Raw genomic sequence first — 26,781 nt, forward strand, 5'->3', positions numbered from 1 at the left:
CAATGACGCAACCAACGCAGAACCGAATATGTCACTTAGATTAGAGGCGACAGATTACAACGGGCTAAATTAATTATCGTTATCCGTATTCTCTTCATACTGTCATGAACAGCAGACTAGTTGTTTTGGGGAAACAGAAAACTAATCCCTCCCCTCTTCCGCGATACAGTCGCAGAATGGTTTGATGATCCCTCCCGATTACTGCGACGCTAATATGGTGAGCTGGGGATTTGTCGGCCAGTTGAAGAAGTATCAGGGAAAAAAGATTTTGCCCAACCTAATCCACCATCACATTATACACCCTGCTGGCGGGTTGGCTTGAGGGGTGTTTTGGGGGGGCGGGGGACTATGATTAAGCGAGAATACAGGAGATTCCATTACAAGATTTGGTGAACAAGCCTAATCACATGTTGCCATCCTGGAGGTAGACCAGAATGAAACCCGGGGTTATAACCCAGGGCTAACCCATGTGGGGGGTTGCAAGGGGTCTGCGTTGAACGTGCCGAACTAAAAGATAGCTTCTTAATCTACGGCTAGCCTGAACCATAGTAGCGAGGGGAGGTCAAGAAAGATCGTAGCGGGGACTCTGGGTGAAGTGTGAGGTGGTTCTCTCTCTCTCACTCACTGTTTCTCATTAGCATAATGAAAGTGTGTCATGCGCTGGGAACACCGTTGATGGTGGGCGGAGGAGGGGGGAAGGGATGCTTCTTCCTGGAGGTTGTCATGACAACCGCATCCTCAGAGGCTGTGCGCTAATGCCGGCGCGATGCAGGGGGAAACCGGGGCTCCTTGGGTTACTGGGTCACTACCGTGTCACGTTGCTTGCCAATGCAGAAATAACCGAGTTGTTCTTTCGACACATGATTGGAAAATCATATATGATTGTAAAAATAATGAGATTGAGGTAGAGGAAGCAGTGAGATTCACGCCTCAGGGGTAGGTGCTGGGGGGAGGTGAGATTTATTGATGTACACACATACAACAGTGCTCACTAACAAAACGTTGTGTGCCTCTGTGGCTGAGGATAAACTCCCTCTGTGTTTCTGAAATGATGCATTTGTGTATAAACTGCGATGCAAGGCACTGTCACCTGAAGGAAAGTTGTAGAAGATGGAACATATGACTATCCGACTCTATCCTCTTTTTTCATAGTTTTATCTTTCAATGATGTACTCAACGACTCTTTCATATACGTTTCTCATTGGTCAAAACATGATGTGCATTGTTTCATCAAGTATGTACATTTTGATCCAAACATGGACAAAAGCTTTTTCGTGAAACAAAAACGATGCCAGAAAAAGGATATCAACATTAAGGAAACTTCCCTGCACGACAAAATGTATAAAATGCTCAAGAAAACAAGCATATAAATAATAAGTGTTAAAATGACTCTAATCTTATGCCATGATGAATACATTGGTCAGAGAGTGTTATATTATGATTGCAGGCGTGGATATATATCTCCTAATTCAGTGACTTAAGGAAGAACTCACAGTAAAGTTAAGGATTTTAAAGGGAAACGATTGGCAAAAACAAAACAAAAAACATTCTATAATACAAAGTCCACTATGTATGTAGCATACACTGTGGGTCCGCTCTCAGGACAGCAAGCATACACAGTGGAGCTGCTATCCTCAGGTCAGTCCTCAACCACCTCCTCCTCGTTCCTTTAACTCAGGCAGGTCGTGAAGCACTTCATCACAGCGTCTCTGTGAAGGAAACCCAAAGGGGTTAATGATGAAATAAACCCTGGCTTGAAATGGCTGCTTCAAAACGCACCACGCCATGCACACGTTGGCAGTGAGGCGTACGTAAGCCACGGCGACACATCCAGCACTCGCTACCCTTGTTATTGACCGGCTTGGGGCGGGGCACGTTATGAATTACTAAGTGTGTTTTGACTGAGCTGGCGGGGGGGGCCTAGACGCCGCATGCTTAGAAAGCAGTGGTGGTGGCTCCCTAGGCTGGCCAGGTACTGCCTGTTGAAGGGAGGAGACAGGAGGAGGAGGAGGGGGGGGTGATGCACGGCGGTCGCCACGGCAACCAAGGGAAAAACCTCCTGGCCTACCCGGCACCAGCTCCACATCGCCGGCGGCATGTTGCTATGCAGACTCTATCCCTTCTTTTTTTTTTTTTAAATGGCTGCTGCCCTCAAATGCTGTGTGGAGGAGGGCGGGAACGACGTCAAGGTTAAGAGGGAGGAGAGGTGTGGGGGAGGTGGTGGGAGTGACAGGGGGGATGGGAGGGGGGGGGGGGGGGGGCACAGCCCTGCCTCAGACATGGAGCGAAAGAGAGGGAGAGGGTGGGTTGGATAAGACCTCTCCTCTGCCTGCACCCTGCCTCCCCCAAACCTCCGCCATACAGCGATTGGTCCACCTCGCTCATTCATATCGTAGGCAGGCAGACACACACGTTGACACACACACACCCTGACACATGTGCTCACACGCTGACACACACACACACACGCACACGCACTGACACACACGCGAGCGCTGACACACACACACGTTCAGACTGACACACACGCTGACACACACACACACACGCTGACACACATGCTGACACGCACACGCTGACACACACACACACACACACACACACACGTTTGCTTTCAGACCCAAATCGGATGCCTCGTTGTTCCTCCTCCAAATTAGCAGCGTGAATAAAGAACGACTCTGCGTGGGTTTCCTGTGCTGATTAAACACAGGAAGCCCCCCCCCCATCCCCATCCCCCTGCCTCCTACGGGGTACCCAGAGCAGGGAGGGGGAGACAGGTGCCCGGCCGGCCCAGAGAGCGGCTCCACAGATCAGACAGCCAGGTAGCGGTCATTAATCACCTGTGAGGGGCCAGGGGGGGGCCTGCTGACCAGATAGCCGGTAGTCAGGGTGACGGGGGTCAGATAAACACCCCTGGAAATTACTAACTTCCGTCTTAAAAACACGCTTGATAATAATCCGATCCTAAACAAAATGAAAAAATGGATTAAAGCAAAGAGGATTAGGAAGGAGGAGGGGGCGTCAGCGGGGGGAGTCATTTGTTGATGGAAGACCAAAACAACACACGATGTAAAAATGACCATACGTCACCGAAGGGGTTTCAGAAGCAACGGAAATAAATAAATGGCACGTATTTACGGCAAAACGTTGGGTTCTGTTTCGGGCACGACATTGGCCACGAGCAGCGGAACGTCTTTGTTGTCTGGCCCGTGCTGTCGTCAGGTTTTGGGGGGGGGGGGGGTGTTTAAGGGGCCAGCGGTGTTTAGCCGTGGGGGGTCTCAGCTGTCAGGATGGATTATCAAGTCGCCTCAGTGCGCAATGCACTTTTCCTTGGATAAGGTGGGGTGGGGGGGGGGTTAACCCAAGGGCCATCGGAGCGTCACCCAATAAGAGACAGGGAGGCCGTCCACAGCTGGAAAACAACATCACAAGCCCCGCCCCCCCCCCTCTCCATTTGGCACTTAGCTCTAGGGGGCGGGGGATCTTGGTGCTGTGGCATATGGCTTTGTGGTAATAAAAAAAAAAACTGAGCAATCAATGACATGAACCCAATGACATTCTGGGGGGGATTCTGAAATAACAAAATCTCCGTACCGTTTTGGTTGTATCCTATAGTAGACTTGGTAGTAGACATCATAGCACCATAACCCCCCCACACCCCAAGCCCGGATACCTCATAGTATTTATTTTCAGTAAAAATACTTATTGTCCTATAACCATCACTAGTCGGTCCCTCAAGGGGTCGGTCCAGTTTGTGTTACTTGGTGATCCATTGTGTTCCTTGGTTGTTCATTTCTTGTCCCGGGGAACAGTGGCTTCACAGAAGCCACTGTTCCCCGGGCCACGGTCCCAGATCGAGCGCAGGGCTTCCAGCGGTGCCGCCGGGACCGTGTGGGACAACAAGCCCCCAATTGTGTATCACAGAGAGGGGGCGGGATTAGCGCCATATGGCGGAGACAAACAGCAGCTTCGAGGTAAACCAAAACATGTTGTTAAGCGTTGTGGTAGCGGCGTCGTCATAGCTCCGAACATGGTAAGCAAGTAAACAAGGATGGTTGATAATAAGTAGTGTGTGTGTGTGTGTGTGTGTGTGTGTGTGTATGTGTGTGTGTGTTTGTGTGAGCTTAGCCACGGAGCAGAACGTGTGGACTAATGCTGTGGGAAGATTAAAACGACCTTTGCCATTGATGACATCACACACACACACACACACACACACACACACACAAACACACACTTTCCGATAGTTTCCTTACCTGGCAAAGGGAATGTACGAGATGCCATACCTGAAGAGAAAAAGAGATCGATAATGAGAAGTCAAGGAAATAGATTTGCCTGCTTTGTAAAAAAAAAAAATATATACAGAATTCAACCAGTCAATATAACGCATATCATAGCGCGCTTTAAATTGTATACCCCCAAACACAATAACCACATTGGTGTTGAGTTGAATCCCTTTTAATGAAAGGTTGTCGTAAATAATATAAATACAATAAATAAAAATGTAAATTATAAATATAGGTTATATTTCATCGTCATAATTCAAGGTATCTAGAAGATCATTCGATCATTCACCATTACACAGACATCTCCTAGCATCCAAACCAACCAACGCACAGACCAGGGCAACACCAGCCAAACTCAGCTGCAACACTAAATAACTGTCTCACAGTATATGCCCAACCATCACAGGGCAACAGGGGGAACTGGGTACAGAATCCGAACACTTGAAAAAATGTGAGGAATTCATGGCGGAAGTGGAATGATAAGCCTGATCTTTCTGGGAAGTGATTCAAATCTCATCTGCTCTCTGCCGGCCAGGACGGACCCTCCCAGCTTCACGCCGCTCCGACTGACAAGCAGTTGAAGGAAAGACGGAAAGGGAGTTCTTGCTCTTGACCTTCTGTCCCAGGCCAACTGATAGCCATAGAAGGAGTGATAAGAAGATGCACCAATGACATCCCATCAGGATTTGTTGGAATGGGTCTCAATCAGGAAATGACCCGTCAAGGTAGAAAAGTAATATTCCCATGTCATGTGGTCTTCTAGTTTTAGCGTTGTGTGGGGCCTACTGTTGTTCCTACTCATCCATCACATGACCGGCTGAGTTTGGCAGGGGGGAGGGGGGGGTTAGGGTCCAGTCCCACGGACACAAACCAAACACAATTCCTGGGTGAGTCCTGTGCAAATATACCCGGATTTAAAAAGGAACACACAAGAAGGGCTGACCCGCAAACAAAAGACGACAGAAAGGACGTTTTGGTCTCAGTGTGGTCGACCTCAACCCCCCCCCCCCCCCCCCCCCGCGTGGGGTCAAACCTCAGGTGGGGCTTCCTACCGATAAGCGAGTCACACTCGTTGTGTACACCCTGATGTGATTCACCTGTGACCCCGGCCCCCCACCGTGGATTACAAAAGGTCCTTCTCCTCCGTGTCCTGGGTTCACCTCAAGGCCAATCTGCCAGGTTGCCTTAAGTCACAACTGACTGACCCCTCTGATTGGAGAGGATAAGCAGTCCTGCTGCGGCTGATTGGCCAGCCAAATCAAAAGGCAAGACGCAAACCTCTGCAAATTGCTCAGATAAAATAATGAATTGAGTACTGCATACGTGTAAACAATTCACACATATAAAACAAATGTACATTTTGTTTTTGATGATGTTTTGACTTTTACCTGCGCCTCAAATCCCACATCCAATAGCTAGCCCCCGTAAACAGTTGTCGGTTAAGTGCTGCAGGATTTGGCTCAGCAGCACGCGCCCAGGGCCGTAAATCAGCTTAGGTGGCCGTCAGCTGGCTCACGTCAACCCCTATTGACATGGAGCTCAGCGCGGAGGCAGCTGGCCCGCAGCCCTAAGCCCACTCGTGTGAGAATATGCCTCTATTAGAATAGGTGTGAGCGATTACAACCGTTTGGCCAACAGTTTAATGGTGGCAGAGAGAGGTCACTGGACAAAGCTTACCATGTCATTGCCAAAAACTGCAAGATACAGAAGATGATGGCCAGTAGATTTTTTTGCCACTACATGAAAGAGAGATTGAATAGTTAGACGAGAAGTTATTTAACATTGCTTCGTGATATGGGATAGTACAACTGGTAGATGTACTTACCCAAAATGCCGCACATAGTGTTAAGACAAGGCAGAGCTAAGGAAGGGAAAAGTGTCAAGGGTTAGTTCACGTCGTAAAATAATGATAACGATCCTGTCATGCTTTCATTGTAACCAGATTGATTTTGTGAGATGCACAGGTGCTCGTCTCTGCAAACAAACGTAATAGCATTTGGTTTATGGCCCTGAAAGTGCCAAAACAAGTAAAAATCAAACCACAAAAGTGTTTCAGAATAAAATATTTGAAAAAATATGTAGAAAAGTTTGTGGTAATATGCAAGTAGAATAATCGCTTCGCTTTCGTTGTGTACACATACACCTCTAACTAACCATCCCAGGGTATTAGGAGACTAATATTTGCCTTGTCGGATTTTAATTTATTGGGTTATTACATTTTTCTTGTCGGCCCGAGTACCATACATGCTGATCCACTCTGCAGTTAAGCCTTGCATTCCAAAATGTCTCTGTCCTGATCTCTGCCTCACTGGTCAGCAGGCATCCTTCCTCATCCTTCTGGTTACCGCTAATCTCTTAAACACCGCAATTCAGTCCAATATTCCGCCCCTGCAACCCCCCCCACCACTCAAAGAATGGCACGCCTCTGAAGTATTCTTACACAAACAGTGGAATCCATTGTCTGGTATCCAAGTGTCCATTATTTGCGCCATTGTGGATACAAAGTTGAGTCGGGACGGATCACTGGGTTTCCATGACAACACAAGTGTGCAAATGGCCACGTGAGTGACATGAGGGCCCTGGAATGCGGTCGGCCCCAGATGTATGTGGACGCCACGGCGACCATGTGGTCGCTGTGCATCGGTAACCTAGCGATGCACTTCAGATCGGTGAGGACGTTTCCTCACGCTTCTAACGCACCTCTGATATGTTTTCCTCTGCATTCTTTTAACGTGATGATGATCCATTACAAACCGGTCTGTCCGCTCATTAAAACCCCGTTAGTCAGCAGCAGACTACGCTATTCGTAAGGAGTGTTGATGAGAGGTAAATGCCCGCAGCTGATTAACATCCAGCTCAATGTCTTCACTTCCGGCAAGCTGGTTTCTTACTAATGTTGGCAAGTCATTCAGCCACCATTTTACATATTGAGGAAGAAGCCAGCCAGCACGTATTGGGAACTCTACGGCGAGTGTATAGCACCAGCTCACTTGTTTTAGAAACAGCCAATGTTTTGGGTCAATACGTTTACCAACTGCAGGTTGCAACTGCAGAAGGCCTCAGGCTTGTAGGGCCTGGCGTTTATAATAGCATGCAAGAATAGATAACAGAATTTACTGTAAACTGAGCGGCACTGATAAGACAAAATGAGGCCACATCCATGTACAGTTGAGTGCAGGTTATTATTCAAAGCTTAACGTACAGTTCAACTCGAAGCTTAAATGAATGAACGAATAAGAAAAGGTAATTACCAGCATGACAATGGTGGCAATCAGTCTTGTTGGTTCAAACATGCGTTTGAGTTGTTTGAACGGTCCCATTAGAAAACAGGTGCTTTGGGCAAAAACACATAAAGGAAAAGGTGTTTAAATTCACATCTAATAACGAATTGCTGCATTGGCGTGGGTTTCTCCACAAACAAAACTGCCGTGACAATTAGTGCAATAGCGGCCTTCTTTCAAACATCCCCACAAAACCTGGTTAACCACACACACATACATGGTCCTAACAATTTGAAAAGGCTAACAATTGTTCATCTTTAATTCCCCACACGACGGTGACACATTCTGGGGCGCTTGACGTAACCCCCTGGCTGCCCCCTCCCTGCTGCTCCGGTCGCTCAGACCGCTGGTGGGCCCCTGACGTCATCACACACACACACACACACACACACACACACACACACACACACACAGACACACACAGACACACAGACACACACACAGACACACAGACACACAATGTCCTTTCACACGGACAGCGTCGGGGCCTAGTGAGCGAGCGGGTGAGCGGGGGCGAGCTCACTGCCGATGAGTAGGCAGCGAGAGAGGGGGCTGTGTGAGTGAGTGGCGTCACTGCTGCAACAAGTGCACCCTGACAGCCTGGAGCCCCCCCCCCCCTCGGTTGCTGGGCACCCAGTGGGTGGGACGCAGCAATGCCATCCGCTACCAGGATGCTGCTGCCGGAACCGCTGCTGCCACCCAAGACAAAGACTAATTTAAGACCCCGACGTCAGCGCTGACATCACACCCAGCGCTTTATCACTGCAGCACCCACTGTGGTGACGCTCGAGTAAGGCTAGTTGTTAATTATGCATTTGTGTGTAATTTATACAGACACACGAATGGGACACAGCAAGATGTATATATATTATTAATATAAACAAATGAATGAATAGTTAAGCTAGCTTAACATGTCAGCTCCTTGACTAAAGGTATCAGGGGAAGCCTTTTAATGGGGCAGCCGCCTCGTTTGTGATCCGATCTCCCCAACAAGTAGTTATAGGAAGGAACCACTGACCAGGCTCGTACTTTGTATAACTTGCAAAAAAAAAACATTGTCTCAAACTCTTCAACAAAAACCTTAAGACTAGAACGCGGTGTTTCAAGTTGAATGTGGTTTTCAAAAGATGACGTTGAACAAACATTGAAAACAGAACATTGGTGAGACTGCATTTGAACTTCAAAATCAATAAAATACGACCTGATGGTTACTGAAGGATTTTACAGATGATGTCAGTTGGAGAACGGATCTGACAACGAACACAGAACCAAACAACGTGAACCGTAACCCTGGGCTCTGAAAACAGCAGATGACTCACTTTGCTTCTCTCATCTCTACACATATTTACACAGGACACCTCCAAACAAAAAGATCGCCCCCAAGAGTTGGAATCAATACCTTTGCAAAGTCATTTTCTCGTGATAAAACTAGTATCTATTCAATGGCAATTTTAAGCAATGAGATCAAACTCATGGGATTATGGGGCCAACATAGTGTTACTTCAAAGTGCTACCATGTGAAGAGGCTTTATTCCCTTAAGAGCTTCTGTAGTTAATTATATTTTAATCTACATTGATCCAGTTTATCCATCCATTGTTCTATATGCATAAATAAATCATCAAAAAAAATTGTAGTAGTAAATCATTGATAACCTTAGTGAATGGCATATGCGATGTGATGTACACATAAAATAATGCATCGAAACCCAAAGGTGACCAGAATGACATGCGCTGAACACTGCATTACTGTGAGTCCAGTCACGGGACTGGAGTAAAAGGGTCATCGGTGCAGCTTACCTGGAAAGTGCAGCGACGTTTCCTATTGTGTAGAAGACAGCAAACAGTTTAAACCCACCTGGTAGGAACAGCAATGCTGAGCCCTGGCAAGGCAAAAATACAAAAACAACAGCTTTTGGTCGGCTTCCTAGTAACACATTAACAGAGGTAGCCCGGTGTATAACATGATAGCTCCTTGTCATTTTGACTAAATTAAGTTGTTACACTTACATTTAGGGCATTTAACAGACGTTTTTATCCAAAGCGAGTTAAAACCATTCATACACACATTCACACACCGACGGCGGAGTCAACTACGCAAGGCCTGCTCGTCTGGGGAGCTGGGGATTGAACTAGCAACCTTCCGGTCACAAGTCAACTAGCTCTACCTCCTGATTACATGTTTTGGCGGATATCGTTTTGGTTCCCATAGATAGGGCCCCCCCTAGTGTGAGAGGAGTTAGAAGTCTGATGGTAAGACGATGGATAATTGCAACTAACACATTTACTCAAGGGAAAGTAAACATACAGCTATTAAAACATTCACTCAGTCAGGTAAAAAGCAGCTCAGTCCAAAAGCACAAATATTACTAAAAAAAAAGGTCCTCAAGATATGGCCTGGGATGTTGTTATCTTCCTCAGAACAGTATTGGAATAAAAAAAGACAATAATAAATCTGATGTTGGATTAGAAAACCCTTATTTTAGCAATTATGTTAGCACAGCTGAAAACTGTTGAAAAAAAGTGTGAGTTTTCAAAGAGAACAGGAAATTGTCTGGGCAACCCCAAACTTTTGAATGGTAGTATACAATTCATCACAAACTGCTGTTGAGAAACAGGAAATTATAGCACAGAAATGTTTTGAAATGGGCGACCCATGTTCCCATCTTCAAGATAGGTATCAGGTACAACTTGGTGGTAGAATTCCCATATTTCACGTAAATTCACTGTTTTTACAAGCCGTTGAATAAAACCTCTGCTGAATGACTAAACAGGAATATTCAAACAGATATTTACAGCAAAGGACAACGAAACGTGTTATTGTCTCAAACTAAAAAAATACATTTGAAAAAAAAGTATTAATAATGCAACTCTTTGCAAAAAACGTTCTCATACATTTGAAACATTATCCAGGAAGAACGCGACAACAACAATAAAAAACAATAAATTCCGTAAGCTCAACAGGTGCTTTCAAATAAAAAAAGAACTAGTTTCTATTAAAAACCAGAACTACTACCCACAGGAAACGTGCTGTCGATGCGGTTGCGACATCAGAGGGGAAACTGGGCGGACACACACACCATTACAAAATACATTGACATGCAAAACATCCCCATCAACTCAAGACAGATCCTCCTAGTTCCTCACCAGTATGGAGCAGAGGACGCCGGCGGCGAAACAGATGACAAACCATTTCACCCTGGTGCTGTAGTTGAGCGTGGAGCCGTCCAGTATCTGCAGAACAACAATCAGAGGATGTTACGGGGGCAAGACGCGCAAGCCCACCAGGACCTGAGCCTTCCGTAAATAGAGGGAAGTGTGGAGCCTGTGTTTATCATGTTTCTAGTGGAAAATACCCCCCCTCCCTCCCACCACCCACATCCAGCCCCCCTGCATAGTTCACAACACACACACTAGTGTCTGTCTACATTAGAAGGTCTGTTTCGTTAACCACGTGTGCTATAACACCGTTGGACATAAGAGACAGTTGAAAGGAACACAGGCTTCAGGCAAGAAACGACAACACTGACACATTGCGACACATGCATGTTGCTTCTCCAGTTTCGGGTTTCTTAGGAGTTAATTAACAAAAAAAAGATCATGACAGAAACACAGAACCATTATTTCCAAATCTTACCTCCTTTGATCCTGCTCCCAGCGAAAGCGTGCAAAAGGTATCAACACACACATTTAATGCATCACTGTTCAATCAATGTTACTGTTATGGTGTTACTGTTATCTCATCTAAAACAACTACAGTGTGACTACGAAGAGGAAGCACGGGACAGCTTTGATCAGGAGTCATTGCAGATGTTTGCAAGGGACCATATTGAGTACGAGCTTCGTACGAACGTTAACGTTACGTTTCAAACCAAAACAACGACTGTTAACATGTAAATCATTGTCTATATGAACGGTAACCGTCACTACACTGACATAAGATTACCTGCGTGAGCCCCGACTCCTCGTTGTCTTCTTGTCCGCTGAGCACACGACGCAGCTTGTCCATGGTCGAGACGGAGCTGGACAATGTTGTTGTGTTTTCCGCTGATCTCTATGCACTTGTCACCTAAAGCGCTTCGTTTTGTTCTAATTAACTTTGAGTAAAGTGTGTATCAGGCTCACTACAGACTGGTTTCCGGGCTGGTCCGGGCGGAAGTTTCTCGCTGACGTCAGTAGAAAGCAGACGGGACGTCCCCGGGACGCGCTCTGTGGGCACCGCCGCGGTACGGGGGGGCGTATCTCCACCCCGAACGTGCCTCTGAGTAGGAGGGGTTTCTGTATCGACGCATTCCATAGGTCGCAGCAAGTGTCCCTCAAGTCATTGGGGGCGGGTCGATGTTTATACTAACGCGCGCTATTGGCGTTGTCAAAAACTGGGATTGGCTGCCGGAAGAAGAGCGTTATATCAAGTTTAAGTACACGCCTTGTATAATATGCCTGTTTTATAATGCATCCATAATGAGTGCACACGAGGAGGAGACAATTGAAATGAACCTCGCTTTTTTGTTTTAAAAGCCTGTCATGGTGCGAAATTAGGATGAACAATCAGCCTATGCCTAGTAAAGTTTAGGTAACCAATTGGATTCTTCAATAATCCTCACTTCATTTCCAGGGGCTGGAAATGCAAACATGTGAGGGGGAGAATCGCCGACGCGACCGAAACCCGTCATCCTACTAACAGGATCCTGATTCCTGTCCAACCGTAGGCAGTCATATGACCTTCCCACGAGATGTGGGAAGGTCTCACATGGTTTCACTGTTCACTTACACACTGAGAACTTCATGATCAAGTACCGACACTTTTGCATGTATTTGAACCATTCACTTTAATAACCATTTGCATATTTTTGGAGTCTATGTTAATCGAGGGCATGACAGTGGAATTATACCAAAGCAATGCCATGACTTATGTCTTGACATTCAGGATACTCTGTCGGTGTGAGTTAGCAAGAGTGAGCTCATATAATGGTTAATGGAGTGAGTTACAAGTTGATCATCCCATGGAGTTCAATTAGAATTTCTCCATTCCTTAATGCAGGCTAAATGCAAGAAAAATAGCACCAGCCTCATAGTTTTAGTGTAATTTAGTGTGGGCTGTATGCCACTTCATGTTGAGATGGAGATCCAGTTCGGCCTCAAGCTGACAAACAAAGGGCCAGGTGTGTTTGTGTGAGAGATCTCATTAAGAGTACATGATGGTTGTAAGCTGGCTGCCACAAGGTGAAGTTTGCCTCCCAAAGAGGCGTCGTTGACAGACGGGCTGGGTTATTTGGTAATGGCGCCATCTAGTGGTTATACACTTAAGTGTCATGTTTCGTGAGGACCAAAAAAGGTAAGGAAAACGACGGCCGAGTTTGTCACACGCTACAGAGACATGCAGTCAATTATCATTCGATGTGAATTTTTGTATGAAATTGATCAGCGGATTCCAAAATCTTGTCACAAAATGAGTGCGCAGCTGTTTGATTCAATCACGTAGGCCTACATGCAGTTGTCAAAAGCATCTCTCCAGTGATTTTAGAGCCCAACACATAAATAAATGCTTACCAAGACTTATCAAGACCCAACTGCTGTCACATCGCGAAGATGTGAATGAAAGCGCACCATTTAATTCCATTAATGTGAGAGGGAGAGCTATTTAGAGATAACTTCATAATCAAGTGTCTGATTATATTATTTTATCTCTTTAAATAGCTCTAGTGAGTTGAACCCTGACGGAATTAGTTGAAAGGCATCATGTCATATAACTATCACATCAACTATCGAGAACAAAACCTTTCATAAACATCCGTAATATAACAACAAGATACGATGCAGTCACAGATAGAAATCGCACCATTGCAAACTTGCTTTTCAAAGGCTTCATTTATTTCTAAATGATGATGAAAGCTGTCAAGATATTTTTTTATTGCAGATAAATCTTGAGGCTAGAGGATACACAGTGAAATACACTCATTCTCCTCAGGGATAGGGTATTGGTATTGTTGATGTCTAACTAGACAATCCTGTCAGGGGCGTTTCCACCTTCTATTTTCAACAGGAACAAAGTCAGCATAGCGAGAACAGTCTATTGTTACATCAAAATAATCAAAACACCCTTGAATGCACACGTACGAGCACATAAACACACACACGTGCGCATGCACACCGTGGATAACTTGTATCTCATGCATCTCTGGAAGCATAATAACTATATCTGGAAACAGTAAGAAACTTGAGACAGCAGCCGTTTGTCTTTTGTTAGACACGGAGTCTGAATTTCTTTCTATTGAATATTAATTTCTGTTTTTCTTAAGTTTATAAATAATAAATATTTTAAATAAACCGTGCTTGATGTTCAATTGTGAGCTTTTGCACACATTTTTTATTTATTTAACATTTACAAATGTTTGATCGAAACATTAACAACGAAAAGTGTGATTATTCAACCATTTGCATAATTATAGTACTTTTCAGGATACACACACACACACGCCCACACACACACACACACACACACGCACACACACACACAAACACACACACACACCCAAAGACACACACACTCACAGTTGACACCTTAAGAGAAATGGGTGGAGACAGGCGGTGTTGTTTTTAAATCGTCCTTCCATCGGCTTGTGATGCAAACTGTCGACAAAAAATGCTTCCAGTGGTGTAGGAATACAGGATTACAGTTGTAAATAGATTCAATTATACTGCAAAAAAATGGCTGGGATTGCCTCCAAACTACAACACGATCGAGAAAGATCGCAAGGCATTGGCGGGTACACACGGGCGGTGAACTATTACAACCAAGACTTTGAGGCGCTGAAGAGAGACTGCTTGGAACGCAGGAAGCTGTTTGAGGATGAGTCATTCGAGGCTGTGACATCTTCCTTAGGTTTTAAAGATCTTGGACCAAATTCATACAAAGTCCGTGGTGTTAAATGGCAGAGACCGAAGGTTGGTAGATTAATATGTAATACAAATGACATTTCAGAATATGTTAAACTTCCTTCTCTTATGTGATGATCTGCACTATGATGACCGGGTTTAAGGTTTTTCTAGATAGGCCTATCGGATGGATTTCGAGCAGGACAAATTGATTATGATAAAGTTATGTTAAACCCAGCCTGTTCTCCAACCTATACAAAAGAAAAGGCTGTTTGTCAATGTATGTGACCCAAAACGCATTCACTGGGGCAGAATCCCTATCACTCAAACCACAAGCGTAGACGCAAATAATCATCAATCTGTGGCCTAATGTAAGACTGGCAGAATCAATAATGTTTGTGATGTCAATAATTATGGTTCTCAAGTTGTCCTAATGTCATTGATTGATTGACTAATTGTTTGTTTGATCACTTATGCCAGGACATATGCAGAAATCCAAAATTTATACTGGAAGATGCTACGAGAACTGACATTTGTCAGGGAGCACTTGGTAAGACACACACACACACACACACACACACACACACACACACACACACACACACACACACACACACATCCATGCAATAAACCCATACCAAAACACATGTCATAACCTAACTGGGTTTAGGATCAGTATACCTTGCAAATACTGTTAAAATAATAATACAATCTGATACATTTAGGTGTTTGGTGCTTTTCAGGATATTTTGCATTAAAAAAAAATATACACTATATATATATATATATATATATATATATATATATATATATATACATATATCTAATTTTAGATAATCCTTGAATTTGAATGGTGTCACAAAATAGAAGGCATATCACATGTTTGAAACATAATGCATACAAATAATCTCATGTTGTAGTGGCTAAAACTCCCTTGTTGTACATTTGTAAATTGCTCTAAACATACTCAGTCGATTAACCACTCATTGACAGAAAGAACGAGATCTACGCGTGTTTACTGTTGAAACGACGGTAGAAAAAACAGTGCGTTCGCTCCGTCTTTACTGAATGCCATAAATAGATACAAAACAGTTTTACTCTCCCTCAATGCTACGGCATAACAGCGCCCTCTATAGCAACCAATGTCCTATGCATCTCTAATAAGTATAAGCAATGAAAACAAGTACACTAAACAGTTATTAAACTAAAAAGCAAAACTATGCAAAACAATTAGTTAATCAATATAATAAACAATCACTAAATATTAATCTAAATATATAATATCTAAATCCTAATAATATCTAAGTCTAAATTACAATATGGCAAAATGGCACTAACACATGTCATTAAAACAACTTGTCCTTATGTGTTGTTGCATCATTTGTGCACGCATGTCATTAGACTGAACAAGTGAGGAGTACTGACTGCTACATATATCTCATAGCGCTTCCTCTACCACTTGCATATAAAATGAGCCATGGCAAAACAAGTCGACCTCGTCCTATAACCGGTGCTGTGGTAACGTCTCATCGTTGAAAAACGTTTCACGCCCTTGAACACACCTATATGCTGAGTCCCCTGACACCTCATAGCCGAGGCAGTTACGAGGCTGTCCTACACGATTCCCCGGTTCACCTTTCAGTCTGCAGCCCGGACAGGTAGAGCAGCACTGTATGTTTAGAAAGAAGCTTATTCCTTTGGCTTTCCTGGCTTAAGGACAATGGACATGTGAGACAAAAGCGAGACTATAAAGACAAAAAAGTAATTCAAGGTCAGGTCCAACCGTTGTGTAGGCCTATGTGTTAAATGTTACATCCCCTGGCCTCATTTGTACATTTACATTCAGGGCGTTTAGCAGACGCCTTTATCCAAAGCAACTTACAATAAGTACATTTGTCCGAAGAAAGAGAAACAACAATATATCGCTGTAGGTACAGTAAGGATGTTCATAAAACCAAGTGCCAACCACTAACAATTGTTGAGTTAACCCATTCCCTGTATAGAACAAAGATCGCTAGGATAAGACGATACACAATGCTAAGTACTAATTTTAAGTGACAGGACGTACAACACACAATAAGTGCGTACATTAAGTGCCATTTTTAACCTAACTTGTTACCTGTGTGTGTCCAGGCGACTGCTGGCTCCTAGCAGCCATCGCGTCTTTGACCCTCAACAAGCAGGTTCTGTCTCACGTCGTCCCTCCCAACCAGAGCTTCGAGCACAACTACGCTGGCATCTTCCACTTCCAGGTTCACGGTCAACACACACACATGCACACTCTTGGCTATTAGTGTTTTTTAAGCAGAGGTGTTATAAAAGAGAAATATTTTCTCTACGGTATTGACCTGGTTTACTCTTTTCAAATCATTCCCAGCTTTGACCAGCTGGTCTGCCAGGACATTTTGCCACGGAATTGCAAAAATGTGGCCTGATTTACTGACTTAGAAAATGCGGTGTAAGAATAATGCAAAAAGATTGGACTGAACATTTTGATGAAAAGTGATGCAATTCCCAGTAAATTCCCCCATTTCTGACAAGACCTAATTTTGTGGTACCGTTGGCGTTGGGAACGAGGCAGAGCTCACCGTGTGCCCTCTGCTCTGCATGCGTCCTCAGTTCTGGCAGTTTGGGAAGTGGGTGGACGTGGTGGTGGATGACCGCCTGCCAACCAAAGACGGCGAGCTGCTGTTTGTCCACTCTGCTGACAGCTCAGAGTTCTGGAGCGCCCTGCTGGAGAAGGCCTACGCTAAGTACTAGGCTTATGCTGATTATTATAACATGAATACGAATACTATTAGCTAGATCCTATAGAGTATAGGACGTATAGAAGTATGGAGAGCCTTTGCTAAATATGGAAGGCCTAAACAAGGTATTGAAGGCCTAAGATAAGTAAAGTAGGTCTTTGCTAAGTATTTAAGGTCCGTGCTTAGTATTGAAGGCCTGTGCTAAGTATAGGAGGCATGAGCTAAGTATTGAAGGCCTAAGATAAGTATCGGAGGCCGGTGCTGAGTATAGAAGACCTTTTCCAAGTATTGTAGGGTTTCACACAGTATGACTGGAAGGTCTGCCAGGAGCTAAAGATATCGTCTAGTGTTGCCCTGGTAAATGTGTGTTAGACGACTAGACGACAACTAAGGTCTGTATTCCTCTGCAGGCTCAATGGCTGCTATGAGGCGTTGTCAGGTGGCAGTACGACTGAAGGCTTTGAGGACTTCACTGGGGGAATCGCTGAGAAACACGATCTGCTGAAGGCCGGACCCCCCCTTTTCAAGATCATCAGAAAGGCCCTGGACAGAGGCTCTCTCCTAGGCTGCAGCATCAACGTGTGTGGGGATATCTCAGATCAACTCCTCTGTAAGCAGAACACCTCATTCTAAATCATTGTGGTATTAACAGCTTGACCTCCTCTCTGCCTTAGATCACCAGTGCGGCCGATTCCGAAGCGGTCACGTCTCGTAAGTTGGTCAAGGGCCACGCCTACTCAGTGACTGGAGCAGAGCAGGTGAGGTGCGCCCACAGTTTCCATGCAGAGATGCGGTGAGTCATATTGCTCCCACAGAGGAAGAAGGTCCTGGGAAAAAAACCCAACAGGGGAGATGTGACGATTGTGCGTTTTGTTGACAAAATCGTATTTCAAATCCTCCCTCAACAGATTTTTGTTTTGTCCCCTTGATATCCTGCTGTGATTGGTATCCGGTCGCACACAGTAAATAAAGCAAGATATTCGTGACTGACGCGGTGTCTCTCGTATTGCCACCAGGTGGCGTACAGAGGAGATCAGGTTCAGCTGATCCGCGTCAGGAACCCATGGGGGGAGGTGGAGTGGACCGGGAGGTGGAGTGACAAGTGAGTACTCAGATGGTCATGTGACCCGGTTGGCACTGGTTTTCTTGTATTGACATGTTTCACCAAACCGAGCGCAGTCTGTGGACAGCCGTGTTGGGTTTTGACAGGGACCGACCTACACTCTCTTAACTGTGATCATGTGTAGTGACCACATACACACACATGGCCTGTAGGCTTAGTTTCTGATCATACAGACATAAGCATGTGTATGTCCTGGCCACCCGCGGCTGTTTGGTGGACCTCCGTACAGAACCTCATGCTATGATTGTATTCAGTTAAATTTCCATACTGACAGCATGACTCTCTGTCAGGCCAAGTAGAACCAGCCCGGTATTCAAACATATGATATGAGATGTAAGTGGAGTAAGCTACTATTGGTTTGATATTTCATCCCCATGGTTGGAGCGCGACAGCAGGAATGTTCTTTCGGCAGTAGATGTAAATGTAAACAGCACCGTTGGTATTGAACAGACACCCAGTCATTTAAATTGATTTGCCTATTGATCTGCATATCGTGCTCTGCAGTTCCATGGAGTGGCACTATGTGGGGGATGCGGACCGAGACAGACTGAAAAAGACCTCTGAAGACGGAGAGTTTTGGTAACGTTTCTGCCTAAACGCTCACTTTTATTTGCATTCTATGTCCATGTTAAGCAACCAAATAAAAAATGTCTTTCTTTGCATTATATTGTTACAATTCCTTTGCTGTGCCAACAGGTTGAATAAAACATTTCCTATCACTCTATTGAAGTTACATTAATGCAGGCACTAGCCAAAGCCTTTCTTAAAGGAATCTGAAACATAGCTGGCCGTTAGAAGCAGCTAGGACGCAGACATTGGTGCAACAGACGGTCCGGACCCCCAGCTATATAACTATGGAATGTTGGTGGCTGTTTTGAGCCACTAAACAACTGTTTAACTACACCAACGCTCTGTAAGTAATTATGTCATAGCGTTCTTTTTTTGTCCTCAGGATGTCTTTTTCAGATTTCCTGTGTCACTATTCCATGCTGGAGATCTGCAACCTCACACCCGACGCGCTCACAGACACGGGGGTGAAGAAGTGGGCCCTGTCTGAGTTTGAGGAGGGCTGGAGACGGGGATCCACAGCTGGGGGCTGCAGGAACTTCACAGGTACAGCCCCTCATGACGACACTACAACAAGGCTTTAACAATTGGGGCTCAAGCAATTGAACATGAATTAACCCTGCAACATTAGTACAATGATGGACTGCTTTGTCAAGATTAAGGATGGCATAGGCTCTGCAACCCCCTCAAAATGCTGACTTAAGGGTCACGGCGCAGCCGAAGGGTTGTTGGTTTGAAACCTGAGGGCTACAGTCTATCTGTAGGGGAAGGTTAACTCCTAAAACCCCTTAGCTACTCCTTAATGACACCAGTCTTTGCAGAAGTGTCTGCTAAACGACTAAATAGGCAATAGTATTTTGACCAAACACCTAAATAACGCCGGTTTAACCGGGGGCGGTGCCAGACACTTTCTGGAAGAACCCCCAGTTCGTCATTAAGCTGGAGGAGGTGGATGACGACCCAGGTGAGGGGGAGAAGGGGTGCACCCTCATCGTGGGTCTGATGCAGAAATACAAGCGGCGCATGAGGAAGATGGGAGACGACCTGGAGTTCATGGGCTTCGCCATTTACGAGGTACGGCGCGTTGCTCAGGTCAGGAGTACAGTGCTAGGAGCACCCTCTTTCTGTTACTCAATGAAAACGAAAACCAATACATCTGTGTTCTTTTACTTCCTTTTTTTCAGATGCCTAAAGAGGTATGTATAAAAAAAGGCGGTCGTTTTTGATGAGGCTTGTTCTTACAAATTAGAACGCTTATGTATTGTAGGAGAAGATTAAAGGGGACATATTAGACCACCAGGTGTGAGTGTGATTAGCCTTACAAGCCGTTTCGAAAATCTGCCCCATTTGACATCACTAGTGGGCGTGTCCACCTAGATCTGTGCTGGATAGATGAGCAACGTTTGCTTCAGTCCACTGGGTAGGCTGGTAGACTGATCTATCCAGCACAGATCTAGGTGGACACGCCCACTAGTGATGTCATATGGGGCAGATTTTCGAAATGGCTTGTGAGGCTAATCACACTCACACCTGGTGGCATAATATGTCCCCTTTCAACCGGGATGGTTGAACGCATGACAAGTTAAACTTGGGGTGCTTGCTTTAGTTTTCTGGGAGCAGGCAAGTCCACATGAAGAAGAGATTCTTCCAGACCAAGTGTTCTCAGGCTCGCTCAGAGACCTTCACCAACATGAGAGAAGTTTGCAACCGCTTCTGCCTTCCTCCCGGGGAGTACCTGATCATCCCGTCCACCTACGAACCCAACCACAACGCAGACTTCTACCTGCGCGTCTTCACAGAGAAACAAGCCGATTTCCAGTAAGTCTTTGCTTCATACGGAACCAAAAAGATACTTTGAACTTTTCTAAAAGGGTTATATAACCATGTGACTTTTGTCCCTTTTTTCCAGAGAGATCGATGACCCGATTAAATGCGACATCGAACAGGTGCCACCTCAGCTCATTCGTGATGTCTTATAAACCGCCAAACACACAAAATCAATCAATCAAAACTCAAAAGCTGTACTTTTCCATTGACTCCTCTGCAGATTGAGGTGGATGAAGATGAAATAGATGACAGGTTTAAGAGTCTGTTTGGAAAACTTTCTGGAAAGGTATGTTATTCATGCATCAATTTAAATATAAAAAGAATAGTTGTTTTAACCACAGCATTTTTTGGTAAAATATGTAGAAGACAGCCTTTAGATTCGATGCTGATTGAGGTTATTATGTTGGATTAAAATGATATGATTTCTGTACACGCCTTAGGATTCGGAAATGTCCATGTTTGAACTGCAAAAGGTTCTCAACAAAGTGGTGATGAAGAGTAAGCAAGGTTTTTTTCTTCTCTTTGGGACGTCCTTGCTCAATGTTAAAGCAACACATAATTAATTACACTTTTGGCCTTTTCTATCCATAGGGGCAGATATCAAGACATCTGGGTTTAGCTTAACTACTTGTCGCAACATGATCACTCTACTGGATGTATCCTTTCTATCTTAAATAACTCTTGCAGTTCTTCAATAAGTGCTTTTAAAGGGTGATTACATAGTCGAAGTACAAAAAAACATACAAAAAAGTATCACATTCTGAGTCGGTTACGTCACGTGTTCCTTGACCCCATTATCAATAGAAAGACGGAACCAGAAAACTTGGCCTTCTGGAGTTTAAGATCCTGTGGACTAAGATTGAGAAACTGCTGGTGGGGCACGGTTGTATTAGTGTAAATAATAAATGCTATTACAACAAAGCGCATTACATCCCCTGAATGTCGTGTCTCTAATGGTGAACGCGATGTGGGGCCTCTTGGACAGGTTTTGTACAAGGGGAAAGACGCAGACGGCAACGGCTTCATGAGCACGACTGAAATGCGCTTGGCTGTCGAGGAGGCTGGTGAGAATTTGTGAATGTTTTTTTCTTAAGAGTGGAAGATTCAGATACGGGATGATCACATCCTGTTGGGGTTTCCAACTTCCAATGCCATTTCTGCTTGCATTTTTCCTTAACTGTAGCATGTAATTTGCTTGAATATATATTTTGTGGGTAGGGTTTTCCCTCAGCAGCCCCCTGCATCAAATCATCGTGGCTCGCTACAGTGAGCCAGACCTCACCATTGACTTTGACAACTTTGTCTGCTGTGTGATTCGTCTGGAGATTCTCTTCTGTGAGTTGGTCTGTTTGATTGCAACCGTTGTCTCATTATGCGGCTAGCTAGCTATGTCTCATTATGCTGCTAGCATCTAGTGCTGTGGCAATTTCTTTGAGATATTGCGTATAGGACAGATGAGACTTCTAAATGCAAAGAAGCCCACAATAGTTGTAGACAATTTACCTATTTTAATGTATGCGTACAGTAGTCTCCTCTCTAGCAGAGTGAACCCAGAATACAGTTGCACAGAGCTATTTAAACAGTTTGACCCCCTCCCCACAATCATCATACAATTGTCAATCAAATCAGGGACATGCTTGCCAAAGGCCAGAGTCACTTGTGTTCTCAAACAGGGGAAAGCATAAGGGGATCCCTGCCCCCTTGTGACCGGTTCACCCAAGGCACAAAGGTTAACCCCGGATAACACTAGGAGGAACAGATAGGATGGCTAGATATCACAAGAAATAGAAAACAAAGCCAAAATAATAAAAACTAAAAAAACACACACAGATTTTCCATCACTCTAGCTATGTCTCATTACGTGTCCAGACATCCAGTCCACGGCTATCACAATACAAAGAAACACACAGAGACTCTAACAGTCCCTCTCGCTTTGCCACAGTGACCTTCAAGGCCCTGGACAAAGACCACGACGGCCGGATAGAGCTGAAGCCTCTGGAGGTAAGCAGCCTCCGCAGGAGACGACATCCGCTCAAATGTGGGGGCAGACGGTGTGATGAACAACACTGTGACCTGACGTGCCATCTTTATCTTTTGTTCACAGTGGCTGCAGTTGTCCATGGTGTTGTAGTCCAGCCATGGCAGTCCCCCCCCCCCCAGTGATGACCGCAGTCCGAATGAATCCCGTATTGAACGTCTTCCAATACACTATTGAAATCATCATATCATGCACATCATATGTATCATATATCAAACATAGCATGCATGTACATCATACATCATCACATCATGTGTGTGTACATCTTTTCTCACCTCTCGCATGAATCCCTTGATAATTATATGCTTGAGTGGTTTTCGATGTGTTAATAAAGGTTGCACACATCTCTGGCTAAGTGTTGTTCAGTGGGGGAGGTCTTGTGTGTACACGCAGAGCCCAAAGTATCCTACCAGTGATTCATAATCACGTGTCTTTTTCTCTCTAGAAACTTGAACCTAGCCTCTAGTCTTGAGGTGGTGAAAGCCAACATAGGCCTGTGTTCTCCCAACACAGACCTTGAATACTTTCATAAATAAGACTTGATAGATACCACACAGCAGGAAAGTCCTTAACAATGAACCCAACTGCATCGGAGCGTGAAGAAATGCCACTGCGTTCTCCACTCCGCTTAGCATGATTTAACTGGTTGAGCCCTGGTAGCAATGCTGAGGAATTTTCCTTGGTTCCTACTCAACATACAACACTATCTGCTGGTGTAACTGTCCATATGCAGCACCCTATAACTGGTTTGGGAGTCAAGACGGCTTATTAGGCTTTGACACTTCACTAATTACCCTTTTCCATTTCATATCTATTGGCAATGTTCCTGGTGTCGCCTTCAAATGAGTCTCCAAATCCATATCAAAACACGTCATATTTGACATGTAATTGCCCTTCTTCATCAGTGGCATCCCTAAGCTCCACATCATGTGATTTTATAGCGTGAAAAACAATGAGGGCGTTCCGCAATACTTGTCTTATCTAAACACACAATATGCCTGCACCAGAGAATAAGGCACGCTGTTTAATTACGGCAGCTTCAAGTTGTGTTTGGGACCAGAGACAACGCCTCACGGCCAAAAGGCCTTCTCAGACATGTCTCCCTTTACCATATTAGGCTATAAAAACGCACCACGTTGCAAAAGGTTGAAATATTTGAAGAGCAGTGTTGCCCATATAAGGGAGTTCCTCGCAGCTTACCGCCTCTTCCTGGTTCCTACACACCTGCTAAGTTGCTGAACCGGAAGCTCCTACTTAATTAATTCTAAGATTTAAACAGTTGCGGGTTGGGAACGCTAATAAATACGCACCGTGACACAAAAGTGCCAAACCATGACCCCCCCCAGAGCCATTGTTCGATAGGATCATTGTCTACACGTAGCCTCAGTCAGCCGGTCGGAGCTCACCTGAGGGCGGGAGGTTAAGGTGTGCGCAGTCTGCTTGCCTCCACCCATTCGGATCTGCGCCTCTCCTTCTACCAGACCTCTATCGCTGCGGACTACATCTCTTGTCTTTGCCCTACTCACACACACGTTGAAATGGTAAGTAGCTTTCCCCAAGTTAGTGTTAAATATGTACGGTTTTGTTGGCTAGTAGGCTACCACTTGCGTCTTTTAAACTCTATGTGAAGTTAATTGCAGAGCCGTTTACCTCTTATTTTACTCTCCCACACACTGTCAATTAAGATGTTTTTAATTTTTTGTATCGTTCTTTGTACGCTTCAGCGTTGGAGACACTAGCTTATCCATAAAGATTTTATTTATTTATTTTTCCAGAGGGGAGTTAGAGTGCGATTGGTGTCAGGTCGACTGGTTTCTCTGTTGGTGTATGGCTCTGCTGTACTCCTAACTGGTTTCAGCAGATCGCCTGCAGGCTCTCCCGTTGCCTGTGGGAACTTGTTTCCCGTGTGGAGGAATGCAGCAGTCAGGCCTGAACATCATTGAGCTGGAATGCTGCTGCCAAGCCTTATTATGTGGATTTAGTTTTACGTCTCGCTTAGTAGGCCTAATGCATCGCTTTAGTTTTTTTTTTATTATACTGATTTATACGTGTTTATATATTTCCTACTCTTTATAATAACTGATTTCAGTTTGTTTCTGCTAACTGGTTGATTAAATGTTTCCCTACGTTCACCAAGCACTAATCGTTTTTCATTTTCGTTGGTAATGAAAAGCTAATCGTTTAAAGCAATATCCACATGACTGGTAGTTCAATCCTTGTTTGACATGAAGATGTGAGGTGCCAAGTCAAATGTTTTGCACCGTCTTTCTAACAGACATCAGGAGTCAAAGTCAGTGATGAGGCAAAGAATTGCATCGAAAGCATCAAAATCCGCCTCGCCAAGGAGGATCCCAGGGACCGGTTCAAAGCCTTGTTTTTCACCATCAACGATGAAATAGGAGAGATCGGTGTGGACAAAACGATCCGGATAAGAGACGTCGATGGCGAAGGCCAAGACGCCTACAAGGCGCTGAAAGTGAAGCTACAGGAGTACGTGGCTTGCTATGTTGTCTACGACTGCTGCTATGAAACCAAAGAAACGGAGAAAAACGAATTGATTTTCATCATGTGGTAAGCTATTGTGGACTTTATTAGGGCATAGCTGTATGTAAGTTTCAAGAACGTTCACAGTGATTGAAGTATGTACTGAAACGGTGATCAGGTAATTAATTGATTTTACACTGGCCAGCTGTTTGCCTAAACCATTTTCAATCATTGAGTTTTCAATGCTACCACATTTATGTGGTTGGAAAAACATTCAATCACTTTTTTTCCCCCCTTGTCCCAGGATCCCTGATTTAACCAAGATTAAAACTAAGATGTTGTACGCCAGTTCTAAAGACTCCCTCAAACACGCACTCTCAGGTAATTTTTATTTTGCATCTCTCACATGTTAGTAAAACACTTCCCATGCTTGTGGGTTTCAGTTTTGCTACAGAATCGTGGTGCCAGTAATGACGCCAGCGATTTATTCTGTTTTCTTTCATTGTTTTATTTATTTATATATATATATATATATATATATATATATATATATATATATATATATATATATATATATATATATATATATATATATATATATATATATTTATATATATATATATATATATATATACAATTTGTACATGTAGCTATAAATTAACTTTTGCATTTGTTTGACCACAGCTTGCGGGATCAAACACGACTGGCAGATAAACGACACTTCAGACCTCTTAGACCAGTCCGCATTTCTGAGCAAGATTGGAAAGGGAATTATCAAGCTGGAGGGGAAGGATGTAAAAGACTAGAAGCACAGCACCACTGACCCTCGCGCCATTGGCCAGAGCTATCCATGTTTGCTGTTTTGATGTGGATCAAATAAAAAATGTGTTTGACATGACAATTGAGATTAAACACAAGTGTTAAAAAAACAAAGACACAATTAAATGAATTGCCGGGCGTGGGTCCATCGATTACTCAATCTGCAATTCTGTATTCTTTACCGCTTAGGAAAGGCGCCATGAACAATGTTCTTGGTTTAAAAAATGTTCATTCTTCAAATGTAGACCTCAGTTCGAGCTTTATAGTGATGCAGTATCCTCGTTGACTGTTGTTAATTTTCATTTCATACTCAAGGCATTTTTATGAACATGCCTCTAGTTTCAAATGCACACCAAGCTCTTACCAAAAGGGAAGACGCCCTAATTAAAAATGAAGCACCTTTCTCTCAACAATGCCATCTGTTGTGATGTTGGAAGCTCACACTAAGGTGGGGAATAAAGTTTTTATGAACTTCATATTGTCCATTTGTTTTTATATTAAGGATAGCTGGAGAATTGACTTCAGAAACTCCGGCACTCATAGAATACGATTAAATGCTTATTGGAACATCCTTTGCATTGTAATGGTCAAACTAACTTGTAGATAGATCCGGCCTGTTTTAAGCTACGAGCTACTTTAAATGTTATATGTTGCGACTTCATGAGTTGGGCGTTATACGAGTTTGAACATTGTATGAGGCAGATGAGCATGTTTGACCTGGGTTAGGCTAGTCACC

General features: G+C 44.2%; 3 protein-coding genes across 5 annotated transcripts; 2 read left to right on the forward strand and 1 right to left on the reverse strand.

Moving 5' to 3' along the window:
- Positions 1-944: 944 nt before the first annotated feature.
- Positions 945-11,734, reverse strand: sft2d1 (SFT2 domain containing 1). The gene is made up of 8 exons (XM_079758525.1): positions 11,511-11,734; positions 10,712-10,798; positions 9,365-9,447; positions 7,538-7,619; positions 6,112-6,147; positions 5,964-6,022; positions 4,257-4,286; positions 945-1,709 (listed from the first exon to the last, which is right to left on the reverse strand). The coding sequence occupies exons 1-8, from the start codon at positions 11,571-11,573 to the stop codon at positions 1,670-1,672; spliced, it is 480 nt and encodes a 159-aa protein (XP_079614651.1). The 5' UTR covers positions 11,574-11,734; the 3' UTR covers positions 945-1,669.
- Positions 11,735-14,190: 2,456 nt separating this feature from the next.
- Positions 14,191-23,006, forward strand: LOC307071033 (calpain-2 catalytic subunit-like). Of its 3 annotated transcripts, none has more exons than XM_079729885.1 (21): positions 14,191-14,509; positions 14,921-14,990; positions 16,574-16,692; positions 17,060-17,193; positions 17,598-17,766; positions 17,862-17,945; positions 18,204-18,289; positions 18,815-18,889; positions 19,263-19,423; positions 19,782-19,969; positions 20,062-20,073; positions 20,484-20,695; positions 20,787-20,823; positions 20,925-20,990; positions 21,145-21,202; positions 21,296-21,360; positions 21,509-21,577; positions 21,690-21,768; positions 21,923-22,039; positions 22,647-22,705; positions 22,809-23,006. In XM_079729885.1, the coding sequence occupies exons 1-21, from the start codon at positions 14,273-14,275 to the stop codon at positions 22,833-22,835; spliced, it is 2,124 nt and encodes a 707-aa protein (XP_079586011.1). In that variant the 5' UTR covers positions 14,191-14,272; the 3' UTR covers positions 22,836-23,006. The 3 variants fall into 3 exon arrangements, with proteins under 3 accessions (XP_079586011.1, XP_079586012.1, XP_079586013.1); XM_079729886.1 differs by having other exon boundaries at positions 19,782-19,951; XM_079729887.1 differs by having other exon boundaries at positions 14,191-14,479.
- Positions 23,007-24,122: 1,116 nt separating this feature from the next.
- cfl1l (cofilin 1 (non-muscle), like) lies at positions 24,123-26,521 on the forward strand. Its single transcript, XM_079730492.1, has 4 exons — positions 24,123-24,283; positions 25,018-25,313; positions 25,531-25,607; positions 25,911-26,521. Exons 1-4 carry the CDS (start codon positions 24,281-24,283, stop codon positions 26,030-26,032), a joined length of 498 nt encoding a protein of 165 aa, XP_079586618.1. The 5' UTR covers positions 24,123-24,280; the 3' UTR covers positions 26,033-26,521.
- The last annotated feature ends 260 nt before the right edge of the window (positions 26,522-26,781 follow it).

Source organism: Pollachius pollachius, assembly GCF_949987615.1.
Source record: "Pollachius pollachius genome assembly, chromosome: 2".
NCBI lineage: Eukaryota > Metazoa > Chordata > Actinopteri > Gadiformes > Gadidae > Pollachius > Pollachius pollachius.